Source organism: Triturus cristatus, chromosome 1_2 (assembly GCF_964204655.1).
Source record: "Triturus cristatus chromosome 1_2, aTriCri1.1, whole genome shotgun sequence".
In the NCBI taxonomy this organism is placed as follows: Eukaryota; Metazoa; Chordata; class Amphibia; order Caudata; family Salamandridae; genus Triturus; species Triturus cristatus.
In genome coordinates this window covers 989,651,207-989,671,581 of record NC_140580.1, presented here as the reverse complement: position 1 = coordinate 989,671,581, position 20,375 = coordinate 989,651,207, and the positions used below count along the sequence as shown (strand labels likewise).

The 20,375-nt window shown below is 43.0% G+C and overlaps 1 protein-coding gene across 1 annotated transcript in view; it reads left to right on the top strand.

The window, feature by feature from the left end:
* The window catches only part of ABCA2 (ATP binding cassette subfamily A member 2), a 569,797-nt gene that overhangs the window by 531,355 nt on the left and 18,067 nt on the right, over positions 1-20,375 (top strand). Inside the window, exons 41-46 of the mRNA XM_085611149.1 lie at positions 6,076-6,254; positions 9,517-9,658; positions 10,399-10,533; positions 11,679-11,782; positions 14,114-14,206; positions 17,588-17,690. Of these exons, the coding sequence (XP_085467275.1) occupies positions 6,076-6,254; positions 9,517-9,658; positions 10,399-10,533; positions 11,679-11,782; positions 14,114-14,206; positions 17,588-17,690 (756 nt within the window). The remainder of the gene's footprint in view (positions 1-6,075; positions 6,255-9,516; positions 9,659-10,398; positions 10,534-11,678; positions 11,783-14,113; positions 14,207-17,587; positions 17,691-20,375) is intronic.

The following is a 20,375-nucleotide window of genomic DNA, read 5'->3' as shown; positions in this document are numbered from 1 at the left end:
ACGCCTCCAGGGACTCCAGCAGAAAGCCCTGGTACTCCAGCAATACTTGAGCAAATCTTGCTGGGTTTGCATCAAGAGATGTAGAAGGTTTTGCCACATCAGAGCTTAATCGGAAAGAGATCCGGGAGGTAGGGCATGCCCATAAGGTGAAGTTGTACGACTTCTACGAGAGGACCAAGGGCCTTGAGATCGATGTTAAGAGGCTGGACCAAGAGATCATGAGAAACTCTTATTATTTAAAGACTGTCAAATCACAGAGCCGAACCCTACAAGAGGACTTGGAACGCCTAGAAAATCCCTTTAGGAGAAACAATCTTCGGGTCCTTACTGTTCTTGAGATGCTGGAGGGGAGTGATCTGAAAGGCTTTGTGACTAAACTCCGCATGGAGGGGGTCCTGAAAGGTAATCCAGAGGTGGATCTGGAGAGAGAGATCCAAATGATCCACAGGGACTCCTTCAGACGGTTAGTGGGGTGAAGTAATCATAGGAAGATTTTGGTCAGCTTCTTATTGTATAATATAAAGGAACACATTTTGGGCTCGGCATTTAAAGAAGGGGAGTTGAAGGGTTTATATACACTATTAGATCAGGCATATCTAGAGCCACAGAGCAGTGGCAGTGGAAGTTGGGGCAGAAGATGCGGGGGGGGGGGGTAAATGCAGAAGTTTGGAGCGAGAGTCCAGCTTAGGTTTCCGGCTATTCTCAAAGTTATGTGGGGCAATCAAATGCATAATGTCGGGAGGATTGAGCAGGTGGAAGACCTCATCAAGAAGATGCAGACTCCTCCCGGAGCTTTTCCCCGTCCTAAGCTCTATCTGCGCAGTCCTTTTCCATATGTGTTTTCTTTTCCTTTTGGGTTGAAGAAATTTGTTTTCCTGTATTGGATTTTGTTTTTCCATTTCCCACAGCTTACTTTTTAGCTTGTTTTGATGGGTGGGTTGGTTTTGGCACAGTTGTTTCTGAAGCTTTTTTTTTTTTCCTTCCTAGGTGGACCTCAAAATGGCATAGCAGAATGCCGTTACTTACAGTGGGAGGGTTCCCCGGAGAGGATTCAAAGGGAGGAGTTTAAGAGAGGGTTAGAACAGGGTAAAAGACGAAAAAGGGTAAATGGTGAAAATTGTCCTCATGGCCACTTTGGAAATATAGGAGTGTTAGGAGTCCTAGGTATCTGTAAGGATAGCCGCAATATGTATATCAGTAGAACAGGCTGTCACGCAGCAGGCGAGTCTGTGGTGGCTTGTATAGAATGGGCACGGGTTGATTTTGTCATGGAATGTTAACGGCCTTCCTTGGCAGAAAAAAACAGAGCTTAATCTGTCAGTACTTGAAGGATTGCCAGGCTCACATTATATATCCCTGCAGGATATTCATCTTTCGGTAAGGGAGCGTAAAGGGTTTTTTAGTGGTCTATCATGGGTTCATCAGGTCGGTTGTTTAAAGCAGTCTCTTTCCACCAAAGGTGTAGCGCTTATTATTAGAAAAAATGCTGGGGTAAATTTCGTAGACTTCAAAACGGACAGCTCAGGTAGGAGGGTGTTAGGGCGTATGACCTTTGTGCTGGATAAGTTTACTTGTGGGAGCTATTATGGCCAAAATTGTGATAATGTTCTTCCTCTGTGGGATATGGGTGAAAAGTTCTTGGGCTTCCGATCTTCCATATTGCTCGGAGGTGATTTTAATGTATGTTTGGAGGAAGTGTTGGATAGATCATCATGGAGCCGACCAGCAGACACACTAAGATGAGGACATTTTAAAAGAATCTGATGATAGTCTTCACTCGGTGTGATGTGTGGCGGAAAATGGCTGGGGCAAGGAGAGGTACACTTTGTATAGTAGTATGTACCGGAGCTCTAGTAGGATTCACTACTTTTTAATTGATAATTCATTACCTATCAATGTTGAAGTGATGCAGCATGTTTGGGTTCGCCGCTCCCATCATGCTGCAGTTTTGTTAGAGATCGGTTTCCACAAAGTGCAGATTATCTCTAGGTGGACAATGGACAGAGAGCTGCTGTCAGACCTGGATCTAATACATGCATTAAAGGACCAGAGTAGGCGTTATATCAGTGTTAATTGGGGCTCAGCTTCCATGAGGATAGTCTGGGATTCCTATGAGGTAGTGGCCCGTGGATTCTTGTTAAATAAAGGCGTTATTAGGTCGAGAACATTACGAGAAGAGGACAGGGGCTTTGAAGAGGAGTAAGAAGCTATGACAAGGGTACTCCTCGTTTTGCCTTCAGAAGCTGGCGCTGAAGTAGTTAGAGGTTGGTAAGAAAACGGGCAGAGTTGTTCAGGTCATTAAGAGTAGAGAGGGCAAGATGGCATGCTAGCAAACTTGCTTATGTTGAGTCTGGAGAAAGTAGTGGCAAGTTGCTAGCCTGGAAGGTGAGAGCGGATAGAGGACGGAATTACATTGAAAGTCCGATAGTGGATGGTAATGGTGCGGTGTCAGAAGATTCTGAGGAAATATCGGAATGCCTCGTAATTCCAGAGAAATCCATTACATTTGCACATAAAACGTATGCAGTAGCCAAGGCATGCGTAGCCCTGAATAGTTGATTGCCTGGGGCTTTCTCAAGGCTGTGAATACATGATATGATTTTGTACCTTACGGTAATTCCTAGCAGTGTGTCTGTGGAGACTTGTGACCTTAGCACATCACATGTGTAGGCACTGCAAACTGAGTGACAAGTGATAAAAAAAGCCCTCTATCTGGCATGAGATGATCATAGTGAAAAGTTGTAGGTGTATAGGGGTGGGGTGAGAGCGGAGTAACAAATCAACTTGTAAGACAGGGAAATTAAAGTAAAGATAGTACTTGGATGGGAAAATGTCCTGCATAAAGCAGGTCTAATTGGTATCTGTAACTAATGACATGTAGAATAGATCAGAGAAAGAAGCAAAAGGAACCCTAGGTGGCAAAAGAGCAACTAGTTGGTTTACATAAAGCCTTCTTCCTGTAATTGAAGGGTTGATGCTAGCAAAATCCCTGAATGAACAGCTGGCTGTAAGCCGGCAGAGAAGCATAGTTTGTATTTTTCTGAACTTTGGGAAAAGCAGAAAGTCTCATGTAGTCCCGGTGAGTTGTTGAGCGGGTGGTGGGAGGAGCACCCCTAAATCCAAAGGAATAGCAACAGTCGGGTCCCTTGACACAGTAACTCAAGTAGAGGAAATGCACCCCTCTGGCAGTGGATATTTATGTTGTCATTGCTTGATCTGCAGTGCATCCCATCATGTGTCTAAGCTTAGGATTTATCTCCACTTGAAGACCACTATATCTCAGATTGGTTACTGCATGTCATCCAGAAGGAATCCTAGGTCTGAGAGCCTGCCTTTGAGCAATCTTATACTGTTATTTTTAACAATTGAAGATTCAGACATTCACCTTTTTGATGTATTTCATTTCGGTGTGGCAGATTTTGGGTACATATTTTCTTTCCACCTTGGGTTTCTACAGTAGGTTGTCTCTTGGTAATGGCTGGGTAAGGAGAAAGCTCTGTATTTCATGCAATTTGTGGTTATTTTCTTTTGAAAGACCTAAGCTCTCTGAATACTTTGTTAAACAGATGTCCGGATGTATGGGTGGCACCTTTATGCATCTCAGTTCTGTCACTTATGGAGGTGTGACAAGCTCACTGTGGAGCCGGTTGGTGCTGCCTGTTGGCATGCAGGTTAATGATTTGATGACTGAAGTGTGTGGCCCTCTTGCTGAATGACACAAGCAGTTCGCTGACAAGATACCAGTGAGTGAAATGAAGTCACACCGCAAGCCCTGGAAATTAATAAAGGATAGTAGAAAGTGCATAAGTGAACTCGCTATTATTGAACAAGGGGAAAGGCGATTCAAAGCAAGGCAAGCTGGGCTTTGAAGCAAAAAATGCTGTGAATGCAGAAACAAGTGACTGACTCAGATGCTACATTGGCAGAGGGACCGAAGAACACAAAAATAGACGTAGGAGCGAGTGTGCTGCCACTTGAGATAAACATTAGCCTGCCAACAATAGACCATAAGATCAACTTGCTGACACAGAGACTAGATGACATGGAAGAGAGACTCGATGGGCATGCGATGTGTACAGATGTGGTGGAGTGCTGTATCTGTGAAAGAGAAGATGACATGCTGAATGTCGCTAAAAACAGAAGGACATGGGAGCAGAGCTGCAAAGAATTAACTTTGAGCAAAGACCTGGAAACATGCCACGGCAGGTGAAATGTGTGCATAACTGGAATTCTAGAATCAACTGCCATGTCACAAGAATATTGGAGAATGTTGGAGTAAAGATTTAGCTGCCAATCTTTATCACACATGTTTGTGATGGAGAGGGGGAGTTTTATGACATTGGGTCCCAGGCAAATACCTAGTGCACCACCACAACCTATCCTAGCAAAGCTCTTTAACTGTAGAGACCAGGATGAAATACTGACAATAGCGAGGGACAAGGAAGAGCTACCCTATGCAGGGACCAAAATTGCAAAATATATGTTGCATGCCCAAGCAGTACAGGAAGCGCAACGGAAATTATTGGCGGTAAAGAAAAGATTGCAAAATATGAATGTTAAATATGCTATGCTATATCCTGCGTGACTTAGGTTCAGCATGAATGGTAAACTTCATGTGTTCTGCGATCTCTTACCATGAGATGGTAGCTGCATTTCTCAACAGAAATTGTATAAAGGCAAATAGTGACCACAGAAATTAACACGAAGAGGCAGGCCATGGACTAAGTGATGTTGAATAGCAAGAATAGAAATGTCTATAAAAGATAAAAATCCATGGTAGGAAAAGATATTGGAACTATTATGAAGGACTGTGATGTCTGGGAGTAGGATATGGGATAGGCAATTCGATACTGCAACTGAAAGAGTAGTAAGTTGCTGATTTGACCACGGTTGAGTGGGAAGATGTACAGTAAAAGCTATATGTATGAGGTAGACTGTATGGCTCCTCCCTGCTATGGTCCCACCATTGTTGTTTTTGGTTAGATCGAGAGGGCCCTTTTTTAGAGGGCTGGAGACTGTATATAATACGTGCACTGTGGTCCTACATAAGGCTCTGCTGGTCGCCTCATAGCGATTACGCTAATTTGATATATGATGTGGAGGGACGTTACTAGGGGTTGCAGAGTGGTTATATGGGATATAGTTAAAATGTGAGAAAATGTAAGGTGTGTGTATGTATGTATGCATATATATGTGTGTGTGTGTGTGTGTGTGTGTGTGTGTGTGTGTGTGTGTGTGTGTGTGTGTATATATATATATATATGTGTGTGTATATATATATATATATATGTATGTGTATATATAAATACTGAATGATAATCTATAATGGTATGTGCCCAGAATCACAGGATGTTGAGGCATCGCTGCAACTCAAACCTGGGTTTCTAAAGTTGGCGTCTCTCGCTGCAAAACCAAATCCTCTCCCAACTTAAACGTTACCTATTCTTCAAAAAAAGACCTTTAATTCACTCCTCTTCAATGAGTCCTACCGTCACAAGAACCACCCATAAATTCCAACTCTATTCTCTACCGACTGCAAATATCACCATGGCGAATCCTTTCCTCGACCTATTATGCCCCACTTGCGACCCACTAAGATTTAGATTTTTAAGAACCAACCTGTTACTGCATAGGTCAGTTCTTAATAATGTTAACTTACCACTAAAATACTGGGAAGAATTTGGTACAGATATTCTTACATCAGACCCTAAGTTCTTACTTTGTAGTACCAGGGAAAAGTAAAACAATTTACAGAAGGCCATAGTCTTTCTGTTGGTTCCAGGGGATCTAGTTGAGGTTTTTCTTGTTGCCCTGTTAAGTCTTTTTTCCCTGCAGTTTAGTTTGATAATTCTGCTTGAAGGTATAGCCATTGTTTGCTGTACACCATGTTTGGGTTATACTGTTAGCTCTCCGTGTATAAACTTACGTCGGATTTCAGGGACCATAAACAATCCCAAAACAATAAGAAGCTTACAGCAAATGTTAAAAAAACAACAGGGAAAAGTAAACTTTATGATGAAAATCCATGTCAAGTCAGATCAGATTTAATGGATCCTTGTTCTGTTCTTGTCAAAGGTCTACAAATCTCGCAAGATGGGCCGTATTCTGGCCGTGGATCGTCTCTGCGCAGGGGTGCGTCCTGGGGAATGTTTTGGGTTGCTCGGGGTAAATGGAGCCGGGAAAACCACCAGCTTCAAGATGCTCACAGGTGATGAGAGCACCACAGGAGGGGAAGCCTTCATCAATGGACATAGGTAAGTCCACCTCTGCATGTCTATAGGAGACATGAAAAGTAGTTACAGTAGGAATTAGATGGAAGAACCACATGCAATGAGTGAGATATTTGTCATTTGATAAGGAGAAAGAAAGGGTTTTGGTATTGTGTTTTGGAGAAGAGTTGAGTGTTCATAAAGAAGCATGACGTCTGTGGAGGGTGTATAAAGGTGCTAGTATTTAGAAGGATGTTAGATGGTTTCTTGGTAGGTGAATGGGGCTGAATGCTAATGACAGGAGTTGGCTTCTGAGAGGACAATGTTGTGTTAACCTTGCAGTCTGTTGCCCATATTTTCAAAACCAACCTATTGGTACAGTCTTACAGGTCCGGGGGTGATGGTACTTACTACAATGGGGAAGAAGTAAATATACTATGCAATGGGGTGATTTCAAACATGGGTAAACCATTACGAATATGAAATGTAAAAAAAATGTGAGTCTTTTTTTAAAGACACTGATGTATTACTAACTATACAAGATATGGAAAGTGGTCTTTTTTAATCAAAATTAACCTTGCATTCAGTTCTCAAGATGCTTAGTATATCATCCCCCTGTACTAAGAATGGTTTTCTATAAAAAAAAATGTTTTAAACATTCTCCTCCTGTTCATTTTATAATACTTCACCTTATTGGGCGACCATTATTTAAATTTTGAAGACAAACCGAATACTGAATCTTTCAACTTGACTGAAATCCTTAATGCCACACACTAAGCTGGTCGCCTCTTTCACCCGGTTTTCTCAAGTCCACAATCCATTTCAGTTGTGTCCTCCTCTCCCTCTCGCATGGATAAATCATTTTGAAATTCTATTCATATTTACGAATCCTAAATGCTCTGCTTCAAAAATCTACATATTCCTTTAACAACCCACACAACATCTCTAAAATCATCACTTTCAGTCTTGATCTTGACTAAGGAACACCCCACTATCCTCTTTCATTGGCATATCTATTGCTGCCACTAAACTTAACACCTGGATTAAGTCCGCTCTCGATGCTATAACTCTTCTTTAGGCTTGACACTCTTTTCATGGCAAACCTCCTGCATCCTGATACTCTTGATCTTTATAACAAAAAAGTTAACCACTAGTAGACTACTTTGATAAAAGCCCACAGCCGACACCTCTAATCCTTAAAAATGATCCCCCATCGCTCATGTGCCTTTCCCCTCATCTTAGAGCATGATGTAAGCAAATCTCTCTCAATACCCAGAGACAAAAAAAGATACTGCATGATTCCCAATCGGGGTTTCACCCTTATTGTACACAGAGACTGCCCTGCTTCAAGTGTCTGAAAATTTAAGACATGTTCTTGAAAAAGGGGGAGAGTCCTGATTTCCCCCCCCCCCCCCCGCCACTTGATATGTCTGCTGCATTGGACTTTATCTCCCACACAACTTTAATTTCGTGTCTGGGTTGTATTGGAATGAAATGCAAAGCACTAGACTGGTTTCAGTTTTTCCTCTCCGATTGCACCTTAGATGTCCTCTTGCCCACTTTTATTCCAGATCCGCATTCTGTTCTCTTGGGTGCCTCAGGACTCTTCTAGCAGCCCCCGTCCGATTGATATCTGTTTAACCCCACTTGTTAATCTAGATCAGTCATTTGGTTTTCAGGCTGTGTCCTATGTATACAACACTCAGGTCATTGTTAATTTCTCTAATGATTCCACCTTGACGCAGGGCAGGTTCTGTGACTGCATGAAGACTGTGGCCAAATGGATAAGTTAAATCTGTCTTAGGTTTAACAGAGAAAGACAAAAGGCCTGCTGTTTGTTAAACAGACGTCCACATGGTCACCCAACTGGAGGGTTTTGGATCTTGAAAATATCTCTATTTCTGTCTCTACTGCTAGAAATTTGGGTGTGAATTTTCATCATATCCTAACCTTTGAGAACCAGGTTAATCATGTAGTAGCAAGATACTTTGTGCTACTAAAAGCACCTAGCAAAATCATTCCTCTCCTTCCTGCATCGTCGAAGAAAACTGACAATGTCGACTTCATTCCCTTCAGGTTGTGCAAAATGCTGCAGCCCACCTGTGTCTCACCTTATTCCATTGGCAATCTTTTTCTTGCTAATGTTGGCTTACGGTGGGCAAACGACCTATTTTCAGATCCTCTGCATAATTCATAAAAGGCTTGCAACTCAAGACCTATCTATATAACAGAAAAAACATTTCCTTATTAACCAGTGCGAGCCCTTCGCTCCTCCAATGCCAACTTGAGTAATAGAGTAAGATTTCTTTGCAGCTGTCTTGATGGGCGTTCTTTCTATCGCCTGGCTGCAGAATCTTGGGACTCCTTTCCGCGGGAGCTCAGAATGACAGTATTTCATTTATAATTCGGAAAGAAACGTAAAACTAGGTTTTTCGTACTGTAGTTCCTCTTTCTTTGATTCTAGGTCCGTAAATGGCATTCCTTGGTGCCAGGATGCCCTTTCTTGACAGTTGTACGGATTCCAAACACAACTCTTGAAATGAACAAGTCAGCCACTACTGGTGTGTTCAGAGAGCTGGTTGACTTCTCACTGCCACAGTACATTCAGTGTGACATGGCATGCCCTTTGGCATGTTAGTGCTGTTCCTGCCGTCAGTCATTTAAAAAAAAAAAAATTCACATGAAACTGTCTTGATAAGCACTTGTTTGATTGTATTGCTACATGGAGGGGTAGAGAGCAGATTAGAGTAAGTGTACATTGAAAGAAGAATGTCTCATAAGGGGGTGTCTCATAAGAAGAGTGTGTGGGGTTTAATGAAGGAAGCTTGAAGGACATGAGAATGAAGTATTTCATCAAATTGGGGTGGTGAAATTAGAACGTCGGACGGTGATTGATTTGAAAGACCGAGGTGTAGGATTCTGGAGGTGAATGGATTGAAGGACACAGGAAGTGCTGGGAGATGGGGAAACCTTTCCATAATCAGAACGGAGTATGATGATGCTCATAAGGAAGGAGCTGTTTTGGCATCTATGGAAATAAAGTAGAAGGGTGTTTTTGTACCTGGTTGGATCACATGTAGCAATTTGAATCTGACTATTGATCAGTCAGAAGTGTAGATTACTAGAAGAGTATTATATTAAGTGGGTGATTTGTTGTACGTCAGGAACGTGATGGTTTGTAAGCTAAGATAATGAAGAATATAGCTAGATCTTTTGCGGCGAGCTAGATTAATTGACCAATCAAACAATGAACAGTTAGTGGTGCACAGTGGGTTGGCGTTCAGTTAATTCTCCTGTTCTTTCTTAGCATCTTGAAGGAGCTCCTGCAGGTGCAGCAGAGTATTGGCTACTGCCCTCAGTTTGATGCTTTGTTTGATGAGCTCACCGCCCAGGAGCACCTGGAGCTCTACACCCGCCTACGTGGGATTCCATGGAAGGATGAAGAAAGGGTGAGTCTTTGAGGGAGTTCATTTATTCAGGCAAATGCCATAACATGACTCAACATGGGTGGATACTACCTCATATCAGGCTCCACGCACTTTTAAAAGGCCTGTGTGGGATTTATTTTTTGTAATGGACTGCTGTTGGTGCTCGCGTGGTACGTAGGCACACGTTTTGTGCCGGGCTCCTGGTGGCGTGCAAGTCGTCAGGCCACTAATAATTCTAATTACATGCCCTTTCCCTAGAGTGCACTGACCTGTGGTGAAGTGAGACTTGGACGTACACACGGTGAGTTACAACTGATGGAAGGTTTGAGTTGAGACACCCCTCTGATAATAGGAGCTCTATTGCCTCTCAATACAGATGTATGAGGTCAATGTAATTTGCATGTAGCCGAATTAATACTGACGAACAACATATTTTTGTTATAAGAAATTAAATACTGAACATAAATGAACTCTTCAGAGTGTAGTAATTGGACAATTTTTTGACATTGTCAAACAATTGCTGGGCGTGCATCACACAATTTGTTGCATCATTACATCACCTTTGAGTACAAATGGAGCATGCTATAAAGTCCTCTAGCAACAACATTGATTTAGTTCTTGGTTTGGAACATTGATTTTAATTTTTCAAGTTGTGTCCCATTAGCCGTGAGCAATAAAAAATAAAATAACCTCAACCAGAAGGTCGATTGAGAGGGTCATCCCTGTTAAGTGAGACAGTGATGTCTTCTGCCTTTCTATAGGTTGTGAAATGGGCGATGGAGAAGCTGGAACTGACCAAATACGCCGACAAGCCAGCCGGTACCTACAGTGGAGGGAACAAGAGGAAGCTCTCCACAGCGATAGCACTGATTGGGTACCCATCCTTCATCTTCCTGGTAAGGGTTTAGGGCAGAAGCACCTAAGACCACCTCATTTCTGCCCCGTGAAGAGTGTGAGGTTCTGCTTCACTTTCTTTTGTCTGCTTCTCATAATTTTAAATTACCAGGACTTCACGGCCTTTTTGTCACAGTCATCCGTCATGGTTAGCTTAAAATGGATTAAGCGGCGAATCTACAAAAAGACAGTGAGAGAGTGTGTGCATAAAAACCTTGAGCACTGATTTTCAGAGGAAGCAGCTCATTCATGTTATCATTTGTGGGTAAAGGACCCTGTGACAGGGCTCTTGTTTTCTCAAACGCCACAAAATCCCATCCTCCTTCTGGCCATTCTTTCTTGTTTCTCAAGACCATCATTTGCTTCTGAACCTCGTCATTTACAGGGGATTTTCTGGCTTCAAGTGCTCAACAGTGTGAGTCGCGTAATCTAGAGTTGTAAGAAAGTACCTTTCACGCTAGCCATCATTTCCTGGTTCAGTGTCATACAGTTACATAATGGATGGATGCATGTTGGGTTTCCAAGATAAACTCTGATTATGTAAATGTTTCTCATTTCGCCTAGTTATATATTAATTAATCTTCTGCAGATATCCTGAAAATCAGACATGGATTCACTCCTACTTTAGACTCCCCTTCTGTAGGCTCCTCATACGTCTTTTTCTCCCACAGAACACCCACAAATGCGGATACAACTCCCAAAGGGAAGAGGCAGACTGCTAGCTTTCAAGCCCTCAACTATGTTGTGCTTGCTCATCAGATTGTACTTTGCTGCTAGTGGGAGCCCTGGGCTTTAATTTGGATCAACTGATGGTGTGCAGGTTACAGGACTATGCTCAGAGTCCGCCCACGCCATTTTTAAGAGCCTCACCCAAGAAGATTGTTGTCCAGAAATTTTGATCATCCCCAAATATACACAGCCCCCAGTTTGAGAGAGGTAAGCCCCTTAGTGCTGTGGTAAATAAGCCTCTGGAAGGTAACCAATGCTCACTATCCTGGTTGGGAGATACCCATTTCTGAGTACCGGCGTAGCAAATACAGTGGGATGGTGACATACCACTGTCTTGCAACATATATAGAGGCCATGTCTCCTCCTTCACTTATAGTCTTGTATTCTATTGGTAATCATTTTTACTATTATTTTTAAGGATGAACCAACTACTGGCATGGACCCCAAAGCCCGGCGTTTCCTCTGGAATCTGATCCTTGACATCATCAAAACTGGGCGCTCCGTAGTGCTTACATCCCACAGGTCAGTGAGAACCTCACTTCCTAATCTAGCAAATAATCATTCGTAACTTGCAAACATCATAGTTGATTATTGCCCAATTAAGGTATGCATTCTTGGCATTTCATTGGCTCTGTACCTTGTACATTGGTCGTTTTTGTAATGGTGGTCTGTGCTTAGTTTTTGCCACACTGCCTTTCCACCTAGGACCCCTAATGTTCTACAATGCCCTGCATCCTAAGAACAAAATCCAAATATGCTGCCCTGCACCCTAAAACAAACTATACCTCACTACATTGCATCCCAGCGATAATAACCCAACGCTCTGCAAGGCAACTTAGTATCCCGACACTGCACTACATTTTTGGTGCTTTAATTACCCTGCAGTGCAGCACAGTAAGTCTAACATATCACACGAATCTGTATCCTAATAATACTAACCCACTACACTGCCCATAAGGGAACCAACCCACCAGGCTGCATTAGTCCCTAGGGATTATTAACAACCAAACTGCAAACTACAGACACTAACCATCACACAGCACTATAACCTAGTTATAGGAACCCATATCTTGCATGGCACCCTCGGGACAATAAGCCAAAAGATGTACTGCATCCTAGGGGGAGTGGCCCGTGAGTGCTTTTTCTAACTACACAGCATCCTTAAGAAAGCTAACCCTCTGCATAGCATGTTAGGGACACCCACCCGTTATTGCGGTACTTGTCTATATCAAACCCTCAACTCTCTCCATTTTCAGTCCTCTTGAGGGCTCCATTTTTTATAAAAGCTTCCAGAATTAGCAACAAATTAGTGTTTGATTTTTAAAAGCGGATTTGAGGTTAGCAACTTTTAAAAAGTTGGGCAGTGTGGATGGATTTTTGCAGCTACCTAACACTCTTAAGACATAACAGAAAGGAAAGAAAAGGGAGCCTTAATTCCCTAGAGGTGCTAACACTCGAGACGGAAAACAACCAAAAAGTGTCAAAATGTAGACTTATTGGCTGTACTAATGCATATGCTTTCTACAGCATGAAATGCGACTTAAATCGGGGGGTTACCCAGCATGGGGCGAGGGGAGAAGGCATTTAAGGCCTGCTTTGTCACTTTACAGTGTCCATGTCCTCAGGCACCACATTGTGGACACACAACAAACCCATCCTGCAATCTAAAAATATTTCAAATACAAAAATAGGTGAAACGTTACAGAAGCAGCAGCGTTTGAAATCCAGCTAGCAAACTTGAAATGTGTTGGATATATTTGGCAGCATTGTCACCTCTCCATTCTTGTATAGCATTAAGACAACCATTCCAGGTAAATACTGAGCAAGATTACCAGATAAAACGGTAAATGGGCATACTGACCTCCAGGGCTATTTTTCCTTCTTTTAACCTATTGTAATTTAGAGCCTGAATTAGAGTTTGGTGGACTTGTTATTCCAACGCAAATGTAACAGAGTACCCAGTTCACCAGACCCTCGTACCACTTCATTTAGAGCCAGGCGGACCTCATGCATTTTATTGACGTAGCCCCTGTTGACTCAGTCAACGCAGTACTTGTTCTGTAGTCCGAGGGAGGAGAAATCATTGGAGGAAGCAATTTACACCATCCATCCTATTTATGGTGGACGATGTAAAGTCTTTTCTTTCCCTTTGTCACCGCAGTGAAAAACCTTGCGGTAAAGGACAGAAAACAAAACCAGTATTGACTCCCACACCCTGGGAGATAACCCCCCCACAGTGTGGGGGCCACAGTACTGTCTGTCAAACGTTTCCTACATTGACTGTCATGATGGAGGCCTGTCTTATTGTATAGAGTTGTCCACAGGGCCAGTGGACAACTCTAAATTTAGCAGGTGGAGGTCCCTCAAGATGGCGGAGGTACTGTCCTCCACCAGCCTATCTGCCGAATTCTAAATCAGGGCCTTGAAACTTTATTCAGGTTGCTTCAGCAGAACAGAACCAGCAGTACCACTCACAGAAACCCAGGACTGGTAATGATGTCCCTGATGCCAGGGAGCTATCCGGTGGCCTTATTATTCATCTGATGTGCACAGACTTGTTTATGATGTGAAAACCTGGGCCTATTGGTGATTACTTAAATGGTGAATTTGGAAAGACCTTATGAAATGAGAACTTGTTGAGCAGAAATGGTTTGCCCCCAGATGAGTTCTAGTCTGTCATCAATTTCACAATGGTTAACACGTCATTGTGGCCCACCTCAAGTGTTGGCAGGAAGCAGTACAGTTTTACCAGTTTGCTCTTTGCTTGTGGATGAATGCAAGAAACTGCAGGTGCAGTATGGATCTTTGTGCGTCGTATTGGCAATGAGATGTGTATAATTTCTGTCTCCTCAGCATGGAGGAATGTGAAGCACTCTGCACCCGGCTGGCCATCATGGTGAATGGGCGCCTGAAATGTCTCGGCAGCATCCAGCACCTGAAGAACAGGTAAAGGAAAATATCACCGTTCACAACCAATCGATCAAAGCACAGCAACCAACTGAGATGGCAACCATGGGTGGGCATGGCTGTGGGCAAAAGGCAATTGTCAGACCACTTTCGGGGTGCTGGAGCACAGGGCAGGCAGTGGCTCCTGTCGTTAACCATGGAACATAAATTTGTTTGCCTCTGATGCCTTGGGATCCATCCAACCATGGCTCTGCTAACTGGCACAAGTACAACCCCTTCAGCACTTGACTGTTATTGGTAGTGATGGCGAGCAGTCGGAGTCTTCTCAGAGCAGGATCATAGGGGTGCTCGACCCAAGCACTCTTTGTACACACATCCTTTAAAAAAGTATATATTTATTGGTTTTTCATATCCGCAGTGTACATGTTATTATTAGCTGAAGGATTGTCAAAACCTGTACTTTACTTTAAAAAACAGAAAGTATGTTTGGAAAACACTAGGGCAAAACACCACTTAAAGATACATTCCAGATTCAAATAAATGTTCTGGCACTAGAGTCTGTTAGTACCTCTCCCGCATGGCCCCAGACACCCCTGTGACTAAGGTAGATATCTCCTCCCCCAAAGGACACAATACAGCAAGTATTAGTCCAGGTGCAGTTTTTCCCCCATAACTCTTAATAGTACCCAGTTTCTTAGTTGCTGTAAAGTTCTTCAACCATAAGTACTGGTAAGCCGCCCTTCTTGCTAGCTTCTCTGCTCAACTGGTTCCAGGAATGAACACGAGCCAGTGGTCCCCTGCCATGCCTTTCTCTAGGTCACGTCTGCTCAGGCAGCCGCAGTCAAAGGATTGTCTGGCTGTTGCTGTTTCTCCCCAGCCTCAGTAGTGATCGTTGAAGCCCCTCCCAGCTGTTGAGGTCCAGAAGGTTACAGCCTTGGGTCAGCTGGGTCCTTGGCACAAGTTGAGGTGAAGGGTGGGAGTCACCGTGTGGGTGGGGTGTACAAGGGTCAGGTCACACTGTGGTGAGGTACTTCTTGGCACAGAGGCTCCTGTAACACCACACATTTTCTTACTGTTAAAGCAACAGTGGCAGCAGAATAATCACCCAAGGCATGGAACAGTTAAGTCAACTAGTGAACCATGGTTCCTAGTGGTGTATCCTAGAGGATGCTGCCTAACCACTAGAACAATTGACCTCGAAGCTGGGGAATCGGGTTCGAGTCTCTGCAGGGACGCTCAACATCCAGTGATTCTGGGCAAACCACTTAATCTCCCTGTGCCTAACAAAATTGATGTGTCTGTATGTAACACAACTGGTCCTCATTTAAAGCACAGTCCAGCCCGAACGGCCAGGCCCTCCCTGGACCCGGAAACAAGTATCATGGGACCAGTTTCAGGGTGTCACCCCTCATCAGCCAGGCTATCTTGAATCCACTGGCACATTGAGCACTGGACCCACATCTGGGCATACCCTTTCCAGCAGTTCGGGCTGGACTGTTGCCATTGGGCGCTAAGTCTAGACTGATTTTCATATGGCTGGGTCCAAACTGGGGTGGTGTGGTGAGCAAAATAATGATGAATTAAACCAAGATCTGTGACTGAGGGTGAATGTTTGATTTGTTCAACAGTCCGTCCATCATCTTTTCTTTTTTCTTTTGGCACCCTAAGTGGGATGGGTGTGCCCAGACGTGGGTACCGTGCTCTCTATGCCACTGGATCAAGTTAGCCTGGGTGATGAGGGGAGATACCATGAAACTGGTCCCAGGATGCGACTAATGGCGCACCTCTGCTATGTGCAGGATGCGCCCGCCCAATATAGCTAATCCCAAGATATGTCCTTCCTTCATCCTCCTCCTCTTCCCTTCTCCACAGTGGTAGAAGCTTTGGCCTGTGTGTCCCTCCTTCTCCCTGCCTGTGTTAGTTACTAAAGAGGTGTAATTTGCAAATTATTTTTTGTGAGGCACATTTCCACCCTGACTACTGTGGGCGATTTTTCCCGTCACGGCAGGAGGACGTTCATATCCGTGTTACAAATAGAGCGTGAACAACCCCAAGATTTGAGAGGTTGTTGGGAGCATTGGTTTCCCCCATTGGAAATACATTTCGCCTCTGGAGAGTTTGACAAACAATTTTTTTTCTAGGCATTTATGCTTACACATTTAAGTACTCCTGAATTTTTTGGGGTACATTTTTTTCAAATGTCGGTTCATTCCAAATTCTTAAGTAATCTTATGTAATCATATTTTTGATTTGGTCGTTCTTTGTTTTAAACTGGCCTTCATTGGCAGTTCCTCTTCCCTGTGTCTTGCCTCGAGAAATGTACTTATTCTTTACAACAGCTGAACAGCCGCATGTGCGACGCTTGAATAGTAACTTTTCCTGTTTGTACTTCCTGGTTACCTTGGACACTATCAGATGTGTACTGGTTGCTAGTAAATTTAATTATTGGCTGAGCACCGCCCAAAACAATGCACCTTTTTGATCTCTCAAAATGCTGGCAAAGTCACGTACCTAAAACACTCCAGGCAACTGCTAGAATTCCGTTTCAAATTAGGTCTGCATTCTTTAAATTAGGTGCTAGATTTCAAGTGACACCTGCCAGTGGCACGCCTGGTGATCTTGTTCATTGTACACACAGGGCCAGAATTAGAGCAAATCGTCTTCCAAATGAGACAACTTTCATCGTAGGCCTAGTTTTCTTCTGACTGGCTGTTGCAAGTTACTGGCTTTACTTTTTTGAGCGCTTTGGCCCCATGCCACATCCATGTTTAGATGGTGATCCACTGAACATGTTTGTTTAGTGGTGCACAGTGACCCGTGTTGCCTTATCTGACCCTCAGTGCCCTGTAACGCGCACAGTGTATCGCACACAGTGTAACCCACGCAGTATAACTCGCACATTGTAATGCAAATAGTTTGTGATGTAAAAGATTCTAACCAACAGAGTGGCTGGACTGCTTCCATTCCTGACTCCAGGATTGGTTTGAGACATTCCAAAGATGTCTTTCATGAATGAGGAGGTCCTACTCTTCATGGTATGCAGCAAGGGTGTGTAAGGGAGTGCCTGGCTGAACCCTTTGCATCTCGGTGCTGACTAATGGACAAAGGGAGGGAGGAAAGGTGCTTGCCCACGACTCGTTTAGATGCTTGCTTTCACACTTAATGCCAATTCATGTTTTACTTTTTACTGTTGTTTTTTTTTTTTTTTTTTGGTCCTCTGGAGATGATGCTACCAGCCTCAGCCTGGTTGTCTACCCACATCTGTACGCCGTTGGCTGATATTCACCATCCAGTGAGACCAAGCCGTAGCATTTATGACGGTCTTTCGCCCTGTGTACTCTAAGGCTTTTGACCTGGTGATGCTTCTGTTATTTCCTTGAAATCTCACTGGCGCCATTTTGTGTCTTTGCTCTCGAGCAGGTTTGGGGATGGGTACATGATCACAGTACGGACCAAGTCCAGCTTGAACGTCAAGGAGGTGGTTCGGTTCTTCAACAGAAACTTCCCAGAGGCTGTCCTTAAGGTAAGCTATGCTAATGATTTTTCCAGGTATTATCCCTTTCTTTTGAAATGACAAGCCACTCCTGCCATTTACCCTCTTGGAAGGATCACATGCTCAAATGTAAGGTGAGAAATGTCCATTGCTGCAACAACTAAGCATGTGGACATCACATGTTTTGGGATGAAAGTGGATAATAAAGTGCAAGTTATGTATTTTGTCCATGAAAACCTGAATTTTGGTACAAGCTGTGTGGAAAATCGCTCAGCAGGAGTGTGGTCTTATTAGAGTCCTATACAGGTTTACATTTTTAGGTCTCACTTGAGAGAGTGCATGCGTGACTGCTTGCAAGACATTTTGTTAGCCTAAAGAGGGCTTGGAGCCTGCCCATTGCTTACCATTCTTTGGCTTCATTGTCACTCTTATTTGCTGGCTCTTGTTCGATCAGTGTGTGCTGGCTTCACTTTCTGTCCATGTGTTTCTTCTTTCCCTGGAGTATGGACCAAGTACTGCTTCCCCCTTTTTCTTTTTTTTTTTTTTTTTTTTTGGGAGTGTCGTTCCACTGGTTACACTTTCTGTCCCGGCCTATTTTTTTCTTCCAGTTGCAGCAGTGTGTGCTTTTTAGGCTTTTTCCACACCCTCGTTTCTCTGTTCACTATTAAGTAATCACTTGTTTACTTTGTAACTAGGTGCTTTGTGGTTCGTGATTCCTGATTTATAGGATGTCTTGGGCATGATTAAAATGTTTTAGCCAAAAATACACAATGTGTTTTAAATTAGTTCATTTGCACAATTATGGGTTGGACAGAACATTCTACTGTTATCAACGTTATTATCATACTATGCAATAGGCCATACTGTACAATCGCAAACCAGGCCATACCATACCATACCATACCATACAACGACAGGCCATACCATACTATAGAATCACAAGCCAGGCCATACCATGCCATACAATGACAGGCCATACCATACAATCACAAGCCAGGCAATACCATACCATACAATGACAGGCCATACCATACTATACAATCACAAGCCAGGCCATACAGTTCCATACAAAAACAGACCATACCATGCTGAACAATGACAGTCCTTACCATACCAAACCATACCATGCAGTGATAGGGCACACCACACCACACCATACCATACCATACCATACAATGACAGGCAATACCATACTATACAATTAAAGGTCATAACATACCGCAGCATAGTATACCATACTATATAGTGACAACCAATACCATACCATTCTACACAATAGCAAGCAATACCTTACTATATAATACTATACAATGGCAGGCCATATCGTATCATACCATAATATACAAAGATAGGTAATACAATACTATGCCACATACCATACCATAATATACAGTAACACACAATACCATATTATATGATGACAGAGCACATTATACTAAATAATGGTAAGCTGTACCATATCATACCATACAATGACCTACCATACTATACAATGGCAGGCCATACCATACAATACAATGACAGGGCATACCCTTCTATGCCATACTAGACAATGACATCCATGCCATTTCCATACTATACAATGAGAGGCAATACCATACAATGACAGGCCATACCAAACTATTCAAGGCAGACATACCGTAATCATACCATACTATAACATGCCAGACCATACCATATAATGGCAGATTATACCATACCATACAATACTAAACCACACTATATCTGCCATACTGTTCAATGACCGACCATACCATACCAGACCATACTGTACCATACCATATCCAAATACACAATGACGCACCATACCATTCTATACAATGGCATACCATACTATACCAACCCATACTATAATATACAATGACAGACCATACAATACTATACAATGACTCAATATAAAATACTATACACATACAGGCCATACAATATTCTACAATGACAGGCCATACAATACATACCATTCCATACTATGCAATGACAGGCCATACCATACTAAACCATACAATGCAAGACCGTACTATACTATAGAACGACAGGCCATACTATTGTCCTACCTTATCATACAATGACAGGCCTTACTGTACAATGATATACCATATCGTACTATACAATGACAGTCTATTCCATGCCATACTATACAATGACAGACCATACCATACAAAGGCAGGCCCTACTATACCATACTATACAATGACATGGCATACCACACCACACTATATGATAGTCTTTACCATACCATACAGTGAGAGGCCATACCATACTATACAATGACCTACCGTAATATACAATGACAGACCATATCCTAGCATTCCATACAATGCCAAACTATACCTTACCAGGCCATACCATACCATATTATGCAATGTCAGGCCATAGCACACTATACAATGACAGACCGTACCAATCATACTATGACATACCATACCATACAATATTGTGACAGGTTGTACCTTTCCATAATAAACAATGACTAGCCATTCCATACTATACGCCAAACCATACCATACTATGACAGGCCATACCATACTATACAATGACCAGCCCCATCATACCATTCAATGACAGGACATACTATACCATAGCAGATGCGTCTGCTGTTGAATTAAATTAGTGGGGCAGCGCAAGGGTCAATATTTTAGCCCAGTGACCGGTACTGCCAGAAACCTGTAATGCCCTTAGGCTCAACGCCAGATCTCTCAATCATGGTCCATTCCA